The sequence below is a fragment of the Dipteris shenzhenensis genome, chromosome 4, assembly GCF_047967505.1.
Source record: "Dipteris shenzhenensis isolate YYH24624 ecotype China chromosome 4, Dip_SZ_1.0, whole genome shotgun sequence".
In the NCBI taxonomy this organism is placed as follows: Eukaryota; Viridiplantae; Streptophyta; class Polypodiopsida; order Gleicheniales; family Dipteridaceae; genus Dipteris; species Dipteris shenzhenensis.
The window spans coordinates 45411888-45432138 of record NC_141599.1 but is presented as its reverse complement, the minus strand read 5'-3'; the positions used below and the strand labels follow the sequence as shown (position 1 = coordinate 45432138).

The 20251-nt window shown below is 38.6% G+C and overlaps 1 protein-coding gene across 1 annotated transcript in view; it reads right to left on the bottom strand.

Moving 5' to 3' along the window:
• Window positions 1-12112: 12112 nt before the first annotated feature.
• The window catches only part of LOC147902945 (DNA-directed RNA polymerase II protein), a 42377-nt gene continuing 34238 nt past the window's right edge, over window positions 12113-20251 (bottom strand). Inside the window, exons 10-12 of the mRNA XM_087374045.1 lie at window positions 12939-13286; window positions 12734-12833; window positions 12113-12651 (exon numbers count right to left, since the gene is read on the bottom strand). Coding sequence (XP_087230171.1) covers window positions 12442-12651; window positions 12734-12833; window positions 12939-13286 — 658 coding nt within the window. The 3' untranslated portion in view covers window positions 12113-12441. The remainder of the gene's footprint in view (window positions 12652-12733; window positions 12834-12938; window positions 13287-20251) is intronic.

Genomic DNA, 20251 nt, shown 5'->3' with positions numbered 1-20251 from the left:
TGCTCTTATAAAAATAAAAGCTCAACACATTTGCCAGGATTTGAAACAAAAATAATAAAAGAGCTAATTTTAGCCTTCAAGATTATAAAATTATCAATGAATTCCATGTAAATTTGCCAATGTTTTAAATAATAACCATACATATTTGCAAATTTGCTAGTATATCATAGTATACTTTTTGAAATATAGGTTAGCTCTATAAACTTAAGCACTAAAAAAGACTTGCACAATCAAGTACAATCTGATATTAACTTTTAATGTTTATTAGAATGATTATAATTTGGGTTTTTTATCTATTTTAAGATTTAAGTGGTTCAATATTGCTCTTGCAATGTGAATAGGTCCCCCCAACTTGGAGAAAATGCTAAATTCATTAATTACTTGAAGAAAAGGAGTGTGGAATGTATAAGTCTAGTCTCATGAAGTTTCTTGAGAGTGGGTTGACCAATGCACCTACCACCTTCCAACAGATAATGATCACGGTCTTCAAGGAGTATGTGGGGGACTTTGTGGAAGTCTTCTTCGATGACATATGCATGAACTCAACGTGGAATTATCACCTGAAATACCTAAGACTTGTCCTAGAAAAGTGTCAAGTATACCGCATATCCCTAAATCCTCTTAAGTGCCAATTTTGGGTTAGGCATGGTGTAAATCTTGGCCACATACTATCTCGAAATGAAATCTCCACTGACCACAACAAAATCAAACTCATCTTGTAATTATTCTCCTAAACAAAAAAACCCAACATTCTCCTAAACATTCTTTCATCCTTTCCTCACCAAAAACGCACAACATTCTCTTTCCCAAGATCTCTTACCGACAATAGTACAGGAGTAAGAGATCTTTTCGACACTTTTTCTTTGTTGTATTTTTTAAGAGTACGACACTTCTAGTTGGCTCCTCCCAATTTCTTCTCACTCTATGTCATTCCTTTCAATGTCATGAAGTCGATGAGTCTTGCTTTGTTGACGTTGTTTCTTTGCAAGTCAGTATTGAAGTCGTATGTTGGAGCATTTTCCAGGGTTTGGAGCATGAGTTCGTTTAATGTTTTTAGTAGCATATTTGTTTGTGCCATTGGTGATTTGTAAACGTTAATGATTGCCAATTCCGTGCTTTGAGTTGTAGCTAGTATTGTCAATAGAGATTCGCAGCCATTATTATATAATTATTTTTCCTTTTTTACTGTCAGTTGTAGCTAGTATTGTCAATAGAGATTCGCAGCCATTATTATATAATTATTTTTCCTTTTTTACTGTCATTTTTGTTGGTAGTATGTTGCGAGCCCCCGTCCCACTATTGTCGATGTTTTTTTGTAACCTGGTAGTCTAATCTTAGTTGTCAACCATGGGTTTTCTTATTGAGACTTGCCCAAATGGCAGGCCAAAAACATCCCCCCCCCCCCTCCAGCACGCATTACCAAGGCTCAAGTTCAATCAGTCCTCTAAGATCATTAAACCAGCAATGGATGTTTATGATGGTGTTGGTCCTCTATGTGTCCTGTGGAAGCTCTGCCTCTCTCTCTCTTGAAGAGATCAAAATTCAATTGAGGTGTCTGAAGAACATATACCATAGGAGTGGAGAAATAAGTTAAGGAAATGGGCAAGACAACTTAGCCACACAAGGTGTGCACACCTTATCACTTAGTATTGCTACACGCATTCATCTTATATATCCTAATAGGCCTTAGAAGTTAGAACTTATGAGAGTTGTAAATCTTTGCATTTATGTCACAATGAAGTGATAGTAAGACAATAAATTTTCTTCCAAAATTTTATAGCAATAATTGACAAATAGGTTGATGCATACACATAGTCCAAATTCAACTAAGCTATGCTAATGTAACCTACCCCTATCTAGCCATGACTTTCCATCACCTCCATGCCCACCCCTATATGTCCTTCGAGACTTTATGCCCTCAATGTTGACTAAAACTCAAAGGAATTAATGGGGACACTTTCTTCTAAATTCGCTAATCCATGGCTAATTGAGGAGCCAAAGGCAAAAGAATCCAAAAACTTTTACAAAGTGATGGGCATATCACATAATCGATCAGCTCTTGTAGCGACATCTTTGCAGTCTCTATCACGTGTTTGCAATTTATGTGCAATATTGTAGGCTTGGATTTGATATCATGTTGGCTATATGAATTGATGTAATATATTCTAGCCGCATACACACCCCACTCGGTTTGGAAAAGAAGATCTTGTCTCAATTAGGAATATTATGAAATTAAAATTCTTTGGCAACCCAACATGAACTTACTCTTCCTTGATTGTATAACTCTTTAGCCATTGAACCAAATTCCATGGACGATTGAGGGCCACGTCCCTACTGATGAGAACGCTCTTAGTATCTGCTTAAAGAATTCACACGTAAACTAAAGAAAACTAATAGAACACGATCTAAAATCCAAAAGAAGTCATTTTCAAAGCAGTCACAAGGAAACAGGATTAATTACAACTACAAGGATTTCATCTATCAATATATTGGGTTTTCCTACATGCACCCATTTCTGAGATGGGCTTGTGTCTAAATTCATCAAAGAACTGACAACTGTCTACAGAAGCACCCTAGACCACATATGGACAAACTCAGATAGCGGAAATGGGAATCAAAGAACCAAATTCATATATTGGTCAAACCACTCATGCACGTACATTGAGTTATCAATAAATTAGTTTTTAAAAAAAGACAGCGAGCAGGCCATTTGAACAAAGTTCAACCTTGTTTGCTATCTAGGGGAGGGTATTATTGTGTGTTTTTTGTTTTCCTTGTTTTCTTTGGAGAAAATGAGAAGAAAGAATTTCGTTTTTTTTTTAACACCCTTGCCTAGCATCCCTAATCTCTCTCTAATCTTCCTCTAACCTCTCCCATTGGCTAGCTAACACAATTACTTCCCCCTTCCAACCCCCTCTTACCATGTAGTCTACCTGACCCCCTCCAGGTCACCCTCTCTCTCTCTCTCTCTCTCGCCACTACCATGACTCTCCATCTCACCACCGCCATACTTTCTTAGAGTTTCTCCCTTCCTTATCACGACCTCCACCCCAATCAATGCTTGAATTTGGCAATGATTTCATTGTCATTTGGGGTTTTACTATGAGTTAGAAGTAGGTTAAAATTTTGGTCTTGCCACATGCAAATCCAAAATTGAATTTCCCCTTTTCATGAGAAAAGCATGTTAGAATCTTTATTGATACTTGAGAGATTGAAAGAGAGATTTTATTTTTATAAAAATTTAACAAATAATTATAATTATGCCTTGGATCCCTTATTTTCATTTAATTGCTTGGGGAAATAGTTTTCCAATACTATTATTGGTTGCACTTCCTTTTGACCTATGGGAATCTCTAATCGATCGCCCTTCACATAATTTTTGGCTTACACTTAGGCAAGGTCTTAGTATTGGGCATAGTTCTATAGGGATTTTTAGCTTCTAGGCAATTTTCTTTTTGGTTTTCAATGTATTTTGGTGGATTTTCCATTATGAAAAACTAAATATGGCCTTCTCATCAATGGGCATTGGGATTTTGCAGCTTCTTTTTTTTCTACCCTACATTCACTCAACTTTTAACCATCCTAGAATCTTCTTTGTGGCAATAGCAGTCAACTGCAAATCCCTCGCAAATCCAAGAGCAAGGTAGCCTTGTCCTTCGATTCTAGTGTCACAAACAAGGACAATGGGAAGAAGAAAAAGAGATGTAACTACCATAGGAAACCTGGTCATCTCATAGACAAATGTTGTAGGCAAGTTGCTAATGAGAAGGAGAACAAGTCAGACATGTCGATCAGGGCATATCGTGTGCAAAGGATGAGGTAGAGTATAGAGAAACATTGAACATACAATTGGATTTGGTCTTTATGATCACAAGCACTTATGGTCCTTGGCTGAAAATGCAATGCCTATCAATTAATCATGCTAGAGACACGATATTTCAAAAGTGGATGCATAATGTCTTATGTAGACCCATGTATTGGGAAATACTTGTACTTTGTGGCCTTAATAAATGATGCATAATGTCTTATGTAGACCCATGTATTGGGAAACACTTGTACTTTGTGGCCTTAATTAATGATGCTACACATAGTCACAGGGAAGGTTGAGGAGCATCGGGAATGGTAGCTTCTTCCCATTCACATCCACTGTCTATGTGACTATACAGTCACAGGGATGTTTTTTCCATTAGTCTGAAGGTTGGGGAAGAAGGTGATGATACGAAGCTTCGTTCATCGTCCTCAACTTGTTGTTCCAGCCACTCGATGCACATTTAAATAGCATTCCATTTGCCTAGGCTTCCTCTAGATGCTAGTGGGATAACATATTAGCTACTTCCATCATGCGCATGTGTGTGTGTGTGTCTGTGTTTTTAAAATATAAAACCTTTTAACAACATGGCACACAAAGCTCAAATAAGGGTGGATAAAATATTGGTCATCATATGGAGACTTCTAGAAAGATTACCTCTATCATATGGAGGCTTCTTGTGAATATCAAATATGTGAAGAGGAATTGCATCTCCTTGTAAATCTTCCATATCATGGGCAATGGATGCATCCAATAACTTGATGCTGGTCCAAACATCACAGCGTAGTGACTAAGGAAAGGGGTTGGCCCCCTAGTCCTAGTGCCATAATCAGGCCTCAAACTTCAATCAGCCGAAACAAGTCAATCCAAGTATAGCCATCAGTCGCAAGATTTTTCTTATCTTACAATGGATATACTAGTGCGTGTTTTGACCTATCAAACCTCTATCCTACTATACTACTAGACCAGTTTTCAATATTAGAGTAAATCAATTTCAAGCATCTACTATTACCCTTTTCAAACAACTAGTGAGAGTAGCCAGTTAATAACCAACCTCTCAATACCACATAAGTGAGAATAATCCATATCATACCATTCCTCTTAACAAGGTGTCAAAGTGGGAGTCAATTATTTTACTCACATATATGTCAGTACATTGCAAAAAGTACAATGATGCTAATGAATAGTCTCCAATAGAAAGTTCAATTATATTTAGAAATACTTGGAGAAAATCTACTATAGACTGTTCCTCGAAGTTGCCAACACCGTGTCTTCATGCCTTAGATTCTCTAATGCAAACCTGATGGAGAGGTATGCCGACTCACGTGCATCCATCCACAAACATAGCATATTAGAACATGTACACTATGAATTGTGGGACTGCAGGCTTCAATGTCGGCACACAGTTGTTATTCGTGTCACTCGATCTAGATTAGCATAATCAAATCTTGGCATTTTACTACTCAATAGTAATCAGAGGTGGGAATTAAAGATATGAAGAAATGTATATAAAATATTCACGAAATCCAAGCAATAAGTGGGAAACTCAAATAAATCATAAACATGGGAGTTCCAACCAAGTCCAAGGGAATTTCCAAGGTTGAAAAATCCAGATATAACCTCCGTATACTTATACCTTTTCTTGAATTCCTATTGGCATTTTCCAATTACCAGTATCATAATTAAATTTATGCATTCGTCAAAATTATAACAGTGGGAAGTACCCTTCAGTTTCCATTTCAAAGTAAGCCATGCCCATATATCTACAAGATAAAATCTTAAAAGGGTGTCCAATTCCTATATCATCAGGGTCAATCCATTCATAACTAGAAAGGATCATCCCACTAAGGAGTGTTATAATGAATTCAAAACCAAGAATAATATGTCTTGACTAATCCCTACATCACAAATACCACAATTTAGGTTTAATGCCTCCTTGACCTTGGGACCACAAATTCCAAAGGTAGTTTTGCAAAAAACTATGAGAACGGCATGAAGACACATCCTTGGGTACCATAAACATCCATAGAAACTCATCCCTATCTACATAACATAGTAACAATAGTATCTTCAAAGGGAACATCATAAAAGGATGTTTTTCTAGAAGAATCCTCTTGCTAAAATAGTGATTAAGTAAAGAGTATATCAAATTTCTTGTTGTAAAAAAGTTTGGTAAGCATAATCTCCTCAAAGTATAAAGTGTATTAAATTTTATGTTATTTAATGTGTACTCCTACGGGTGCAAATTCCTGCATGATATGGACACAAATCCTTGCATGATACTCTTACCATCTACCATGAAAGCCTTGGAAGAACTCTGAAAAATCCCCCAAAGAAATCTAAGAAGAGCATAATATGTCGAAAACTTCAAAATATAGCTGTTGTCTATGTTAATAAAAGACAACCTAATTGAAGAAAATAAGACCCTATAGTTCAGTATGCATAAGTGCATCTTTGCTCGCCTTTGTTATATATATACTCTAAGAGCTCATATACTTCCATATACACAATGTTATCAAGGGGGCCCACACATATTTTCCATTATTCTAAGAGCTCACATAATCATAAAATAAAGGCTATGAAGGCCATAAGGTGGATGATGTAAAATGCTCTAAAGAGACCTAACTCCTGACCAATATATGGAACTCGTGACCAGCATATGGTACTCCGTTTCAACGCAGTGCATGTGTCATCGTGATAACTAGTGTTTGACTCAATTTCTCATAGTAAGTCATGAGGGTTGTAATGCGATTTTCTCTATGCACTAAGCTCTCTAAGGTAAATAATGCAAGAACTCCTCATTTGTCCAAAATTATCCAGACATTTCCAATGTGATCGCCATTAGTGAGAAGCTTACTCATCAGCTTCTCCAATTCTCTAGTCTGCCTTGAGAAGAGAAAACAAGAAAATCAAAAGGAAATGCAATATAAGCTCTTTGGAAAGAAAGAAGAAACAAGCTACATGGTATCTTGGACGAGTTCAAAAAAAGAGGAGAAGGTTGGTGGGTGATATGTGGAATATAAGAGAGGGTTCAACCTCTCAAATAGGCCTTCTGGAGTAGGAGTCCACAACTTGGGTGGTATCAAAAGGCAAAAGGATCAAGATGCTTCACATGTGACCTTGACATGATAGACATTTAGAGCATCATTGCAATGGTAAACCTCACCTATGAACATAATAGCAACAAGTTACTTTGGATGAAATTATTGGAATGTATTCAATAGATTTGTGAAGGGGTATTGAGGGTACTTGGTATGTCCCTCTTCTTTCTCTTCTTTTTTATAGTCCTATCTAAGAAAAAAGCTACATTTTTATTGTGTGTTGAGTTGGATCTAGGTTGATGGATGTCCTTATTAAATTATCATTTTGCAAGACCTTAAATCACACGTGGATGATTTGCAATAGTTTTATGGTTACTTCCATGACTTCCTCAACTGCTTAGCCTTAAACTCTTCTCTGTCCCCCCCCCCCCCCTCTAACCCCCTCTAGACCAAATCTTTGCATGAGATTTGTTACAACAAGGTCCTATAAGAATGCAACAAATTGGTTTTGGGCACTAGCTTCCACATCAGTTACAATAAGGTTCTACATGGATGTTGCACCGCAAATCTGAATACTACGTTTTAGTATGAGATACAACAAAGTTTTGCATGGAAGCGGAAAAGAGATCTTGAATATTGTGTTGTGGCATTGGATATAGTACGGTCTTGCATGAATTCTACCATAGAGGTTTTAGTACTACATTATTGTATATTATCAAAGGTTTTCATGGAAGCAAAAAAGTGGTAAGGCCTTCTATGAATGTCGCAAAGAACCATGGTGGTGTTAAATTCTTGTAATAACAAAAAAAACACAGAAGCAATTAAAAAGCTTGAGATATATACAATTCATAGAGTTCCCAATCTTTGACATAGGAAAGCTCTAGATGTTTGTATTTGCTAATAAGAAATAATTTTTATGTATTCTCATAAAATATTTTGTCAATTTGACTAATCCTGACATATGGTTTTTGTGACATTTTGAAGCTTATATGTCATTTATAAAAGTTTACAATTTTTTATGAAGAATTTCTATAAATGTTTTTCTTTCGGCTTGCATACCTCTTTAGTCTTGGAACTTGGTGTGTATGGCACACATGATTTAGCTTCTTTGAAATTTGTCTCTCTTACTTTTGGTATACATGCATTGCCTTGTTTACTCTTTGTTTCTCTTAGTCTTTTAGCACTATTAGCAAGGTTGAAACTTGCATGTTCCCTATTGTTGCACTCTAGTACCTCTCTTTCATGTGTGTAGACTCAAATAACATGTGTCATACATTCTATATCTCTCATATTGCCTCCAAAATGACTCCAAAAGTAGTAATGTATCTCTCACATAAGGATATTAAAATTTTTTCTAGGGAAAAAATTATAATTACATTATGGGATTTATAAATTTTGAGAAAATTTACAAAGGGGGCATAAGGAAATGATAAAAATAGGTTACATGTGGATTCAAAAAAGAGGCCTTGCGTGATATAGACATATTACACTAAGTGACCCCACCGAGCATGAATTACATTCGTAATCTCTTTTTCAAAGAATGACACATGTAATGATGACAAAGCCTTCCCAGTCAAAGAAAATAAGAAACCAACATATTATTACCAGTAGATCTACAAATACCTATTAATGCCTAGTAAATTTAATACCAATAAATAGGCCCTTATTGTCAATGCATCACATACTACTGTTGTTATCCGATTGGTTAACAATATGCAACCGTTGGTTAGTGATGTGATTTGATGGATAGTGGCAAGTTCATAGAGCTAGGATTGTGCCTTGGAGCTAGATGGGCCCAAGAGGATGGTAAAAGAATGAGAAAGGAGAGTAGTATAAAGAGATTAGGGGTGGCCCTCCCATCAAAAGGTGACATGTATAAAAGGCCAAATGGTTGACTTTAGTCTTCATTGTTGTATGCACAAGTTTGGAATACAAGCTCCCTCTTCTCTTTCAAGAGTGTCTTCTTTGGGTGTTCTTTTGTTTCCCTTGTAGTGCCTTTGTGTTTTCCACTCCATCCCCATTCACTCTTCCCTTCCCCTCTCCCTCCCCCTCTATTCTCCCATCTCCCCTTCTCCATCTCTTCTCCCCTCTCTCCCTTCCCTCTTTCTCTCATGGAAACACATTGCAACAATGCGGGAGCCGCTTGAATGACACTTGCAAATGGCTCGTGCCTTGCATTTCTCTCACAAGGAGTAGCTTGGAGTGGAGGCTCGATCCGCATTCCTTCAAGATCCCCATGACAGGTGAGTCATCATTGAGACCACACAACTATTGGCAAAGCTGATAGTACCAATATTAAAGACTAGACAGTTGCTAACATCAGTATTACCAATGCTACAAGGTGTAGTACCAATAAAGAACTTACCATCACCATCATAGCAGCACCTTTACTGCTGACGGGAGAGCTACATGTTAGGTAACATCTATAAGCTCTTACTATTTTGCGTACATAAAGAGCCCATTGGGACATTTTTGTTACCTTGGACTTGAGAGGTTATTTTCCTCTCTTCTCCTAAGCTGTGAGTGGTTCTTGATTCTTGAGGGGGCTACATGAGATTACTTCTAAAGTCAAGCACTTAGACTTTCTTGAAGGGGGAGGTGGTTTTTGTCTTTTCTTTTCACGTGCATCATGTATCATGCAGTATATGGTGTATATCGCAAGCTACAAAAACCACATGGATTTTTTATATGGCATTGAGGATATTGTATATGATATGACACATGAAAGAAAGTTGCGCTGTGGCTTTTTCAAAAGCATGGTAAGTTGACAAAGGCACAGCACAAGCTCGTTAACTAGATGCATAAAGAGGCGCAATTGCTAGAGTAGACAAATAACATTCACAAGAGAGAGAGAATCAAGGGTTTGTGGGAGTTTTAAAACAAGTGTAAACATTTTAAACATTTTTAAATCGGGCCAGGAATGATTTAAAATAGCCCAACAGTGTTTTTTTCACAACCAGCCAGCATACTATTCAGATCCTCAAGGTTCTAGTGTTCTCTGGAGTCTCAAAAAGGCCAAGAAGGAATTTAAAAATGATAAAGAAAGCTTCAAATCAAATTTGCAAGTTTTATTTATCCTTTCAAAAAGTATCTAGTTTCTGTCTCCTATTATTTTTCTTGGCCGGAATCTATCCAAGCTTAGATGCAAGTTGCATAAACATAATCTGTTTGGTCTTTTGGTTGATAAATTTATAGATTTTAAAATTTTATGTAGTTTATCAATGTAAGAAATAGTAATATGTTTTTTAATATTTTGGAGTCCTTGTGTCGAAAACTAGCAACAATATATTTTTAATAGTAGTAATTGATTGATTTGATAGAAATAATACAACATTTAGTAGTTTGTTTAAGAAAAAAATGTGTGCGCCCATTTATGGGTTTTCTTATGCAAACCTGTAATAACTTGCACACAAATAAAATATATATATATTAGTTCCTATGCTAATTGGAGCTTTGCTTATGCTAAGTAGTAACAGCTCGCACATGGATAAAATATATAAATTAGTACCTATGCCAATGAGAGATTTGCTTATGCTGAACAATAAAAACTCACACATGGTTATAAAATATATAGTAGAGTTAGTAACATAAGAGAGAATACTTGATTTTGAGCCCGTTTTGGCCTACTTATGCCCGTCGACAATAGCTTCTTCAAATTCTAACTGGTTGTGTAGCTCGCAATTGCTAGCTTGTATCAGCCCACAAAGTACACTTTAAAAATCCCCACAAATATCTAGAATATAATAATTGATAGATCATAGTGTATCTAAGTCCATACTCTATAGATTTCACATTTTATAAGCAAGAAATAGTCAAATTGTTTAGGTGGCAGATTTTGCAATAGCTTGATTCATATCAACCTACAAATTGTAGTCTCCAAAGCTCCACACTTCTTTAGAAAAGACACAATTATCGATAGATTATTCTATCCTATATCCCTAATCCAAGATTTTTTTTTAATGTATCTTTAAAAAAGATAGAAATTTGTAAGTATTGCTAGCTAGTACTCTAGTCTATGTGAAATACCAACGTTCATCAACAAAGCATGACGTTGCTAATGATCATGATGTAAATAGATGCTTATGTGAGAGAGAGAGAGAGAGAGAGAAAGAAAGAGAGAGAGAGAGACGTGGAAAAAGTCATCCCGCTTTTTTCCACCCGGTGGATCCCATGCCTATTTTAGTAGGTAGATTATCACCTCATTATCACCTTTGTAATCATCCAATTACATTAGGAGGGTCCAAGATAGTTGGATGGTTTTTCTCTCTCAAGGTCTAGTTGACTTACATGAAATATTGTGAGAGTAAGGTTAGAGACATGTACATCACAAATTGAACCACTCAAGATTAAATATACACATGAAGAAGGTTAGAGCCATGTACATCACAAATTGAACCACTCAAGATCAAATATACACATGAAGAAAGATACAATAAGGGAGAAATATTTAATGTGCAACAAAGGAGCTATAGATCCCCATAGCTCGCATATTGTATTTTTGCTAACTAGGTAGCATGGACAGCTTGGTTGGAATGGCCAACTTGCTAGGTCCTTTTGATAAATTGATAGATGACTTAAGCAAGGATCTTAAAAAGTTCAAAACCCACACTATGGCTATAGCAGGTTTTAAAGATGATATGAGTGGTTTGAAAACTAAAGTGAAACACCAGTTGTAACTCAATTAAGATAGTGAGGGCAATGATACCCACATTATGTTAATATTTAGGATTCTCAAAATACATATTCTTGATAAATAGGTTAACAACTTAGTAAAGGCTTCATCAAGCATTTTTTTAACTCAAAAAAGGAGGTAAGAAATAGGAAGCATGCAATCTAAAGTTATGGTGGTGATACAAGGAATCATCTATGTAATGGACGGATAGAGATGAAAAGTAGTGGAGGCATTGTCCTCTGTAATGGACGGATAGAGATGAAAAGTAGTGGAGGCATTGTGAGGACAAAGAATAGGCTCGAAAAAGCAAGGAATGGAAGAGAGAGAGAGAGAGAGAGAGAGAGAGAGAGAGAGAGAGAAAGAGTTCACAGATTTTCCTATTTGTTTACAGATTTCATAAACTTCAATGTTTTGATACATGATGTATTTCCAGTTCTTACATGCCCTTTGAAGACCAAGTCTTTCTACCGACCTGATGTCTCAATCCCATCTATTCTTGTCACCATCAATTTTTTACTTAAGCACACTCTTCACCTTTCTTTGACAGTTAAGATGACACACAAAACTTGGGAAACCACCATCAAAAAGAACTACTGTCGTCAAATCCTGTATCAAAAATTTTAATGCGAACCCAAGCCATTGAAGATACAAAGGGCGATAAAAGCTTATATGAAGCCTGATATAATTTAGTTTCAAGGGTAGCACACAATTGCAGCAATTCACAATAATTTCTTCTGCAGCCCCATCAAAAAGGGAGGACGTCTTAAGGTTAGATATACATTGAATTACAAACTATTGTCCAAAGGTCAATGGAATCCTAAGGGCTATACTGTACATATAGGTAGCATTTACATAATCGGGCGAGGTGAGGGCAAGGAGAAGGACGAGCGTGGTGGTGCTGGGGAGTTTTGATTCGAAACTCATTTTGTTGCATCCACGAACATGGCACGTGTCCAATGTTCAACATCTTCAGAATCAGATGGCGGAGGTGGTAATGTGGGATGTTCAACCATATCCCATCCATCAAACACACTCTCCCCAATTTTATATTCCATCTGATCAAAATCCCTTCCTATGCAAAGGAAACTGTTTATTCCATTAAGATTTTCCCCAAAACCGCCTTTTATATCCTGCAAAAGGAGACAAAGCATCAATATACACCGAGTAAAGAAATTCAGTCCTTGAAATGTGGTAGGGGGAGGCACATAACACCTTGATGTCTCTTTCATGCCTCATTATCCCCATGGTGCTTGCAGATGACAGGGCACTTTCAGCAAGATTACTGATTTGGTACTGCATACTTCTGCTAGACCTAGATAAGGACGAAAGGGACAAATTATGTTTCAAGCCACAAATATATGAATAAATGAAATCTACAACAAATTAAGGGGATGTAGATGGACACAAAGAGACAGACCTTAGCCGGACTTCCTTTGAGGAAAGAAGAGTCATAAGCTCAGCAAATGCCTGAAAGGTTGTCATGTTGGATGGTACAGATGACAAAAGCAGATTGAAGCCATACGATGAAATGCAGCCAACACTCCTTTTCAAAAGCCTGATGCCTTTCTGTACTTCCGTATGTGTCTCAAAAGCTTGCAAAGAATTGCTTCCATATCTAGAACTACCTGCATGAACATCCTCCAACCTTCCCTTTCCTGTGCCTTCAATGGACGAAAATCCCAAGATGCTGGTTCCTTTCTCTGGGAAGATATGCTCCTCTGATGAAGTATAACCATGTTGGGAAATATACAATGGGTACTCGTCACTGTATCATCAGGTGAGAGGAAAAACGAGCTCTCGTCAATTTCAAAAATAAAACCAAGCAAGGTCGGTCTGTAACTAGATTTTTTGGAAGTGTCTCAAAAGAATGCCAGCAAGAGTGAATCAGAATTCAGAGATTTCCCACAAGAAAGAAAGACCTGGCCATTAACAACAAGTGACTCTGCTGTGAAATTCAGGTAGGCTCTTCTGTTTGACCAGCATTGTCATTTCCCAATTGCTTGATGCAGTGCTAAGAAATTAGCTTATGGCCTGTGTATCTGGTTGCACATCTTCATACAAGAGTACAGAATCTCTGTGGACTGTGATATGGGTGGCTCTTGCGCTAAGACTGTGCTGCCTTGAGCAGTGTGCTACAGCTTGGGATATGAATGACTTGAACAGAGATATGTCCCCCTTGTTCGAAGCAAGCCACGATGGAACTTTGTATACTCGCTACTCTCTCCTCTAGCCACCTCCAACCATTCACGTGCTGGAAGGGAAGCTCTAATAGCATTTGTAAAGTTTATGAGAGCGAAGAGAACGCACAAAGCTTAAATTCACACATTGAAGAACAGGAAGAGAGGGGGGTGGGGGGGAAAGCAAAAACCCTAATAGCAAACCCATCATAATTCTCTTCATAAAAATAAAACATATGATAAATTTAGTCAGTATTTCAATTTGGCGTAAACTAGATGATTATCGAAATCATTTTGATTTTCAAAGTCGTTAGGCAAGGCTCCTTGATTTTCAAACTGCTTTTGGTTGTGCCTCTGTTCAGTTTTTCAATTTGTTTTCTGAAACAATACTACTGCTTCTAACAGTAACTAACTTGTCAGGACGTATAAAAGAACTTGGTAAGAGGACATGAGATCCAAGAAGCTCTCATGGCACTGGCTAGCCATAGCTAGAGTTAAGTCCTTCTTGCATATACAGCCACATAAGGCATATACTTGAAAGTGCCAAATAAACAAAAGAACGATATTACTCGAATGACCTCTACACTCAAAGATCTAAATCTTCTTAGTCAAAATGCAAAAGTTGAGCTAAAAAGGATGCATGCAACCATCCAGCTTGCCAAAGACAATTTAGTCAGGGCACCTGTACAGGATGAAACAGCATGCAGACCAGAAAAAAAAGCATGTGGAATTTCAGGAAGGGAATCGGATGTACCCAGGGAGGAATTTTAACAATAGTGGACTTTAGCTTAGTTAATTTGGTAGTTAATTTGATAGGGGCCCTTATCAACTTACAAAACAGGTATCCCATGACCTTTGTGCATCAAGACAGAAAATGCCCTAGCGAAATTCTCAGCTTGACCACCAGTTTGGGGGTGGGGTCACCTTAGGGCACATTTGAGGGAACAACTGTCTCCAAAACCTGCTCATGTATTTTTTTGTGTCTGCCACTAACTATCTCTTGAGGGAAGCCAGAAATAATTCCATGAATTGGTTGGTTGGTTAAGTGTAATTGGCACGATGTGGGCTTATTTATTTATCTGATATTGTTCCACCCAGGATGTGGGGAGGGTTGAGAATGAAGGGGAACCAGGGCTGAGAGACTGCTGCAGAGGGGAAAAGGGGATGAGAGAGGGCTGAGAAGGATTCAGGGATGAAAAGAGCTGAGAGAGGGCAAGGGGTTGAGACTTGAGAGAGGGATAACTAACGGCTAAGAGAGGCAAGGGGCTGACGAGTTGTCAGAGAGCAAGACTCGAGAGCTCTAGTAGACCAGAGGACAGAACGAATGCCAAGGCCAATGCAAAGTTGTGTGCAATGATGGTGTCGTGAGTTTTAGGGGGAAACCCACCAAAAACCTCCAACATTACTAGAACTTGAAGCTTTAATAGCGGGGTACCTAAAAATGATTTACCTAGAATCACAGGGGCAGGTTGAAGGGGTCTTGAAGCCATGTAAGACTATTGTTCACCACTAGGCTTCTTCAGTGCATGATCCAAAGTTGCGGATTTCTGGTAATTCCCAATACCAATGGACTTCTCCTTATAATTATACTTTGGTTCAACAACTCGACCAACTGCATGGCTTCATCCAAGGTTTTGGGTCAAGATGCCATCATGTCAGAAGCAATTGCTGGCTGTAACCAGGAATGAAATTGAGCATCTATATTGCTTGATATAGTGCTTGACTGAACCATGTTGTACTAGGTCATACCATTGGCACATATATTGATCAAACCACAAAAGGTGAAATGAAAGTTTAGCCATGTCATTCTTGAATTCTTCCCAAGTGGATATAAGGTGTGGTCCCAATGTTCACTTCTAAAGTTGGTTTCCCCACCATGTATGAGCATACTCCTCCAGGTGCAATACTGTAAATTGGCAGCATCGTTCCTAGGGCTGAGTTTAAAGTAGTCCACCAATTTGCTCTTCCAACTCATTAGGTCAGCTGGTCTCTCCTTTTGGCTTAATGATTTCATCCTTGGAGTCCTTACCAATACCCATTTCTTTTTGTAGGTCTTTGTGAGCAGCCTTGGCAATTGGGTAAAAGACATAACCACTCTAATCTCAGAATCCAATTGATTGCATGCCATGAGCTCTAGAGACAATCGCTCTCCTTTCTTGATGGATGCTTGATATACCTCGGAGGGATTAGCCACACCGTCATGGGCTCTACCAAAGACTTGACCACTATTTGAACCACGAGTAGGAACTGAAACCACAGTTGGTACCTTGCCCTTTTCAGGTTCTTAATTTACTAGTTTTTGTCCTTTGAATTTTCCAAATGGACAGTCCAAAAATTTGTGGGCTCCATCACAACCAACACATAATCCTTCCTTTCTTAAAGTTTTTGGATCTATCATTTCCGAGGCAGGGCTGGACGGTTTTACCATCCTGATTTATTACTTCCTCCCCTAACTTACCATTCTGGAAAAACCTTGGCTTATTTTACTGAAACTGTTTCAATTCTGGTCTATCTCCTCCCGTACCAAGTCTTCCTCCATCATTCCTCTATTCTTGAAGTCTATATGCCAAAGCCATCGTCTTCTTCAGACCTATTACATCAAAACATGAGACTTCTCTCTGGATACTCTTAGAGAAACCACTTCAAAAATTTCGGGACTGCTCACTTTGTGTGACCAGATGCCTGAATTTCAGCATGGTAGCCCAAAATCTATATGTATAGTCTCTTACAGTCTTTGCTTAAAACTATCCCATTCAACAAACATATCCCTCGCAAAATCTGGTGACAAGAAGTGCTCTATTATCTGTTTCTTGAACGTGTTCCGAGTCTTTGAAACCATAGCTTGGGATTGAATTGCAGAGCTCCTGAACCCTCAAGCAAAAGAGTAGGAAAGTTCAGCTTAGCTCATTTTGTTGGCTGCTCTCTTGCAAAATAGCTATCCAAGCTCTGTAGCCAACTCAAGAGTGTTTAGGCTTATGATCACCATTATAGTTTGTCATCTGGACATGTTTCTCTCCCGTGCGTGTGTGTGTGTGTGTGTGTGTGTGTGTGTGTGTGTGTTGGCTCTTTCCCATGGCTTTCGCATGAAGAGTAGGGTAATCTCAGTACAAACCTTTCATGCATTTGTTGGAGTGAGGTCATCATGTGGAGAGTATGTGTTTGTGTCCGCAAGCTTTTCTATTCCTCATCATGGAGAAGAGTTTGAATATAATCATTTGCAAATGTTTCAGATGAGAGGAGAGATCTTTGCTGTACACTAAGATGTCATCTATATATACAAGGCAAAATGAATGATACGGGCTAAAGATTGAATCCATAAATTTTTGGAATTCAATCGGGGCTGTCTTCAGCCCAAATGGGAGTACATTCCATTGGTAAAATCCTTGCGGAACTACAAACCCGGTTTTGTGTCGATCCGCAGGGAGAAGGCCCACTTGCCAAAATCTGGCTTTGAGATCAAATTTCGAGAAGATCGTTGCTCCAGTGATCTTCTGCATGAGATGCTCTTTGTTGGGAATGGGATGCGACAAAGAAATCAAACATTTATTAAGAGGCTTACAATTGATGACAAGACGCTTTTTGCCTCACTTTTGTTCAGAATGTTTGTTGACGTAGAACGCAGCTGCAGCCCATTCAGATCTAGATTCAGAAATGATGCCCATTTGCAGGAGTTCAGCAATCTCCTTATTACAGAGTATCCTGTCCTGGTGAGTGAAACCATAGGGACTTTCCTTGAACGGTTTAGATCCATCTTTAAGCGGAAGAGAAACTTGATGCTGAAAAACATGCTTGAACACAAGAGGAGAGTCACTAGTACAATCATTGATGAACCGCTCTTGCATTTGCTGTAGTGATCTACCTGTTAAGTATGTATAATCATCCCAATCTAGTGAATAATCGAATCCTGGGAAGGCATCAGCTTACATTTCCTTTGAACCCCCCTTAAGGGACAAGAACTAACCATCCTCATTATTGCGGCCCCTTTTTGTAAGCTGATAGAGTCCATATCAAATTAACCACCAAATTAGTTAAGCTGAAGTCCACTGTTGTTACATTTACAGATTGGCTGAGAATAGCTCCTAGACAACTCCTTAGAAAAGGGCCTGCATGGTGCATGAAAAGGGAAACTAAGAGGTGACACATCAGCATTAGATTTCTGCAAGCATACACTTTTTTTGGGGGGTGAAATCCATGTATGTTTATATTACAAGACGCAGTCCCCAAAGAGGGAACATGCAATTACAATATCAAAAGATTTCTTTGTAAGACAACTAACCAGAGTAATCTATCTAACGAATGTTGGAATTATTGCCATAATTCATGGTAGTGACCAATGCATGACTTATAAGTAGGTTAGGGGCACTTTTCCCTCATTACTACAATTAGTAGTTAGTGGTTGGGTTAGTTAGGGCTTTGTCACTTTGACAAAACTCCAAGTTTTGTATGTTGTTTCTATCTCTTGCAATCAACTGTGTTGACTTGCCATCATCTGCTCTCTCACACACACACTTGCATTCACTCTTTGCTCACAATTGGTATCAGAGCAGCTAAGTTCCCGCCTTCAGCTCTCTTGCCCAAGCTCCCAGTTCAGCCATCGTACGATTGCCGTATAGACGTACCGCCCACATGTGTGAAACACTGCATCAGTATGCTCGTCCGTACTACGTCAGTCCATACCCGTCTGCTGCCTATCCATACATCGTACGGATTTCTATACCAGTCTACAGGCAATGTACCAGTCTGCAGCTCTGTATACTATACGGTGTCCGCACAAGCATCCATACACTGTTCCGTCGTATTTGTGCCGCACAATCAGAGCTGCATCCGTACCTGCTTCTTTGACTCGTATGTACTGTGTACGTATTCCGTACTTGCAATCATGCATTTTCGTACCAGCATTGTCATCAACACCATACAAACTGTACGGACAACAATCCATACAGGTTGTCGTACCTGCAAGGTGTGTCTTCCATACATTGAACGTGTGCTCCAATTTGTCGTACATCGTACCTACACGTGTGCTCCAAGCGTTACGTACATTTGGGTCTCTTTGTAGGTGACATTTGCAAGTTACATTCGTAGAGAAATACAGCACAGGCATCCGTACACTGTTCCGCCGTACCTGTGCCGCACAGTCAGAGCTACATCCGTTCCTACTTCTTTGACTCGTATGTACTGTGTATAGATTCCGTACCTGCAAGCGTGCATTTCTGTACCAGCATTGTCATCAACACCATACAAACTGTACGGACAACAAGCCGTACAGATTGTCGCCTGTAGGGTGTGTCTTCCATACATTGAGCGTGTGCTCCAATTTGCCGTACATCGTACCTACATGTGTGCTCCAAGCGTACATCGTACGGTACATTCGGGTCTCTTTGTAGGTGACATTTGCAAGTTACATTCGCAGAGAAATTTGGGGCTTTTGTGAGAACATTGCACTTCTGTCAGATTTGGGGCTTTTGCAAAATCCACCCTCATGTGGTTGCAATTTCCCTATCAAATTTGGGGCTTTTGTGATTGGGCTGCAATTTCACAATGTACAAGGCGCTTTGACACTTTGCAGGCATTTTTGGACTTAGATTGAGTCACATTGCAGATAGTTGCCATTTTTTGCAGTGTTTTTTGGCAATTCTTGGGCATTTGCAAGACATTTGGGTGCATTTTAAGCCTTTGATAGGCTAAGACAGCAAGCTGCCCTTTGGTTTTGGACACCCATTTTCCTATATTTGGGGCTTTTGGACTTTTTTCCAAGTGTTTTGCAAAGAGATCTGACAGAGATTCAAGTGAATTTATGCTTGTGTAAAACCCTTATTTACATTTTTAAGTATAAATTATTATTAATTAGAAGTTATTTTCAAAGTATCATAACCATTGTCAATGTAGACTCTAGAGCTATGGTATAAGTGTACCGATGCACAATTTTTTTGGCAACTACACACCATGTATGCTCAAAATGAGAAAATGTGCATGCCCCATCATACAAGTTATCTTTTATCCTTCTGAAATGTTTAACCTAAAGGTTTCTTCCTCATTTTCTATTTATCAAAGTTTTCATGACCAATTTACAAAAGTGGTCAGTTTGCATCAATATCCGAACCAAGATTTATTTTGTGCACCTTCATTCCCATAAAGGATTTTTTTTTTGTATTTGCTGCATTTACTTTGGCAGTTATGGCCAAAACAATCCCAATGAAGTGTTTTGGAGTCCTCACACAAGAGGATAAGTTGGATGGTACCAACTACTCCCTATGGAGTTTTATGGTTCGCAATATCCTAGTTGGCAAACACTTATGGGACTATGTCAATGGGGATGAGCCACCGCCAGAGAATGTGGTTGCACCTACCACTCCTCCTCAACAAGGTGGAGGAAGGGGTGGAGGACAAGCTCAAGGTGCAGGACAAGTGCTAGGTGCAGCAGCTGCAACAGCGGTGGCTCCTACACAAGATCAGAAAAGTAGGATTCACGTGATGCACTAGCACTTTCAGCTATCTCCCTTTCTGTCAAAAGGTTTTTCATTCCGCACATTCGGTCATGCAAGACCTCGAAGGC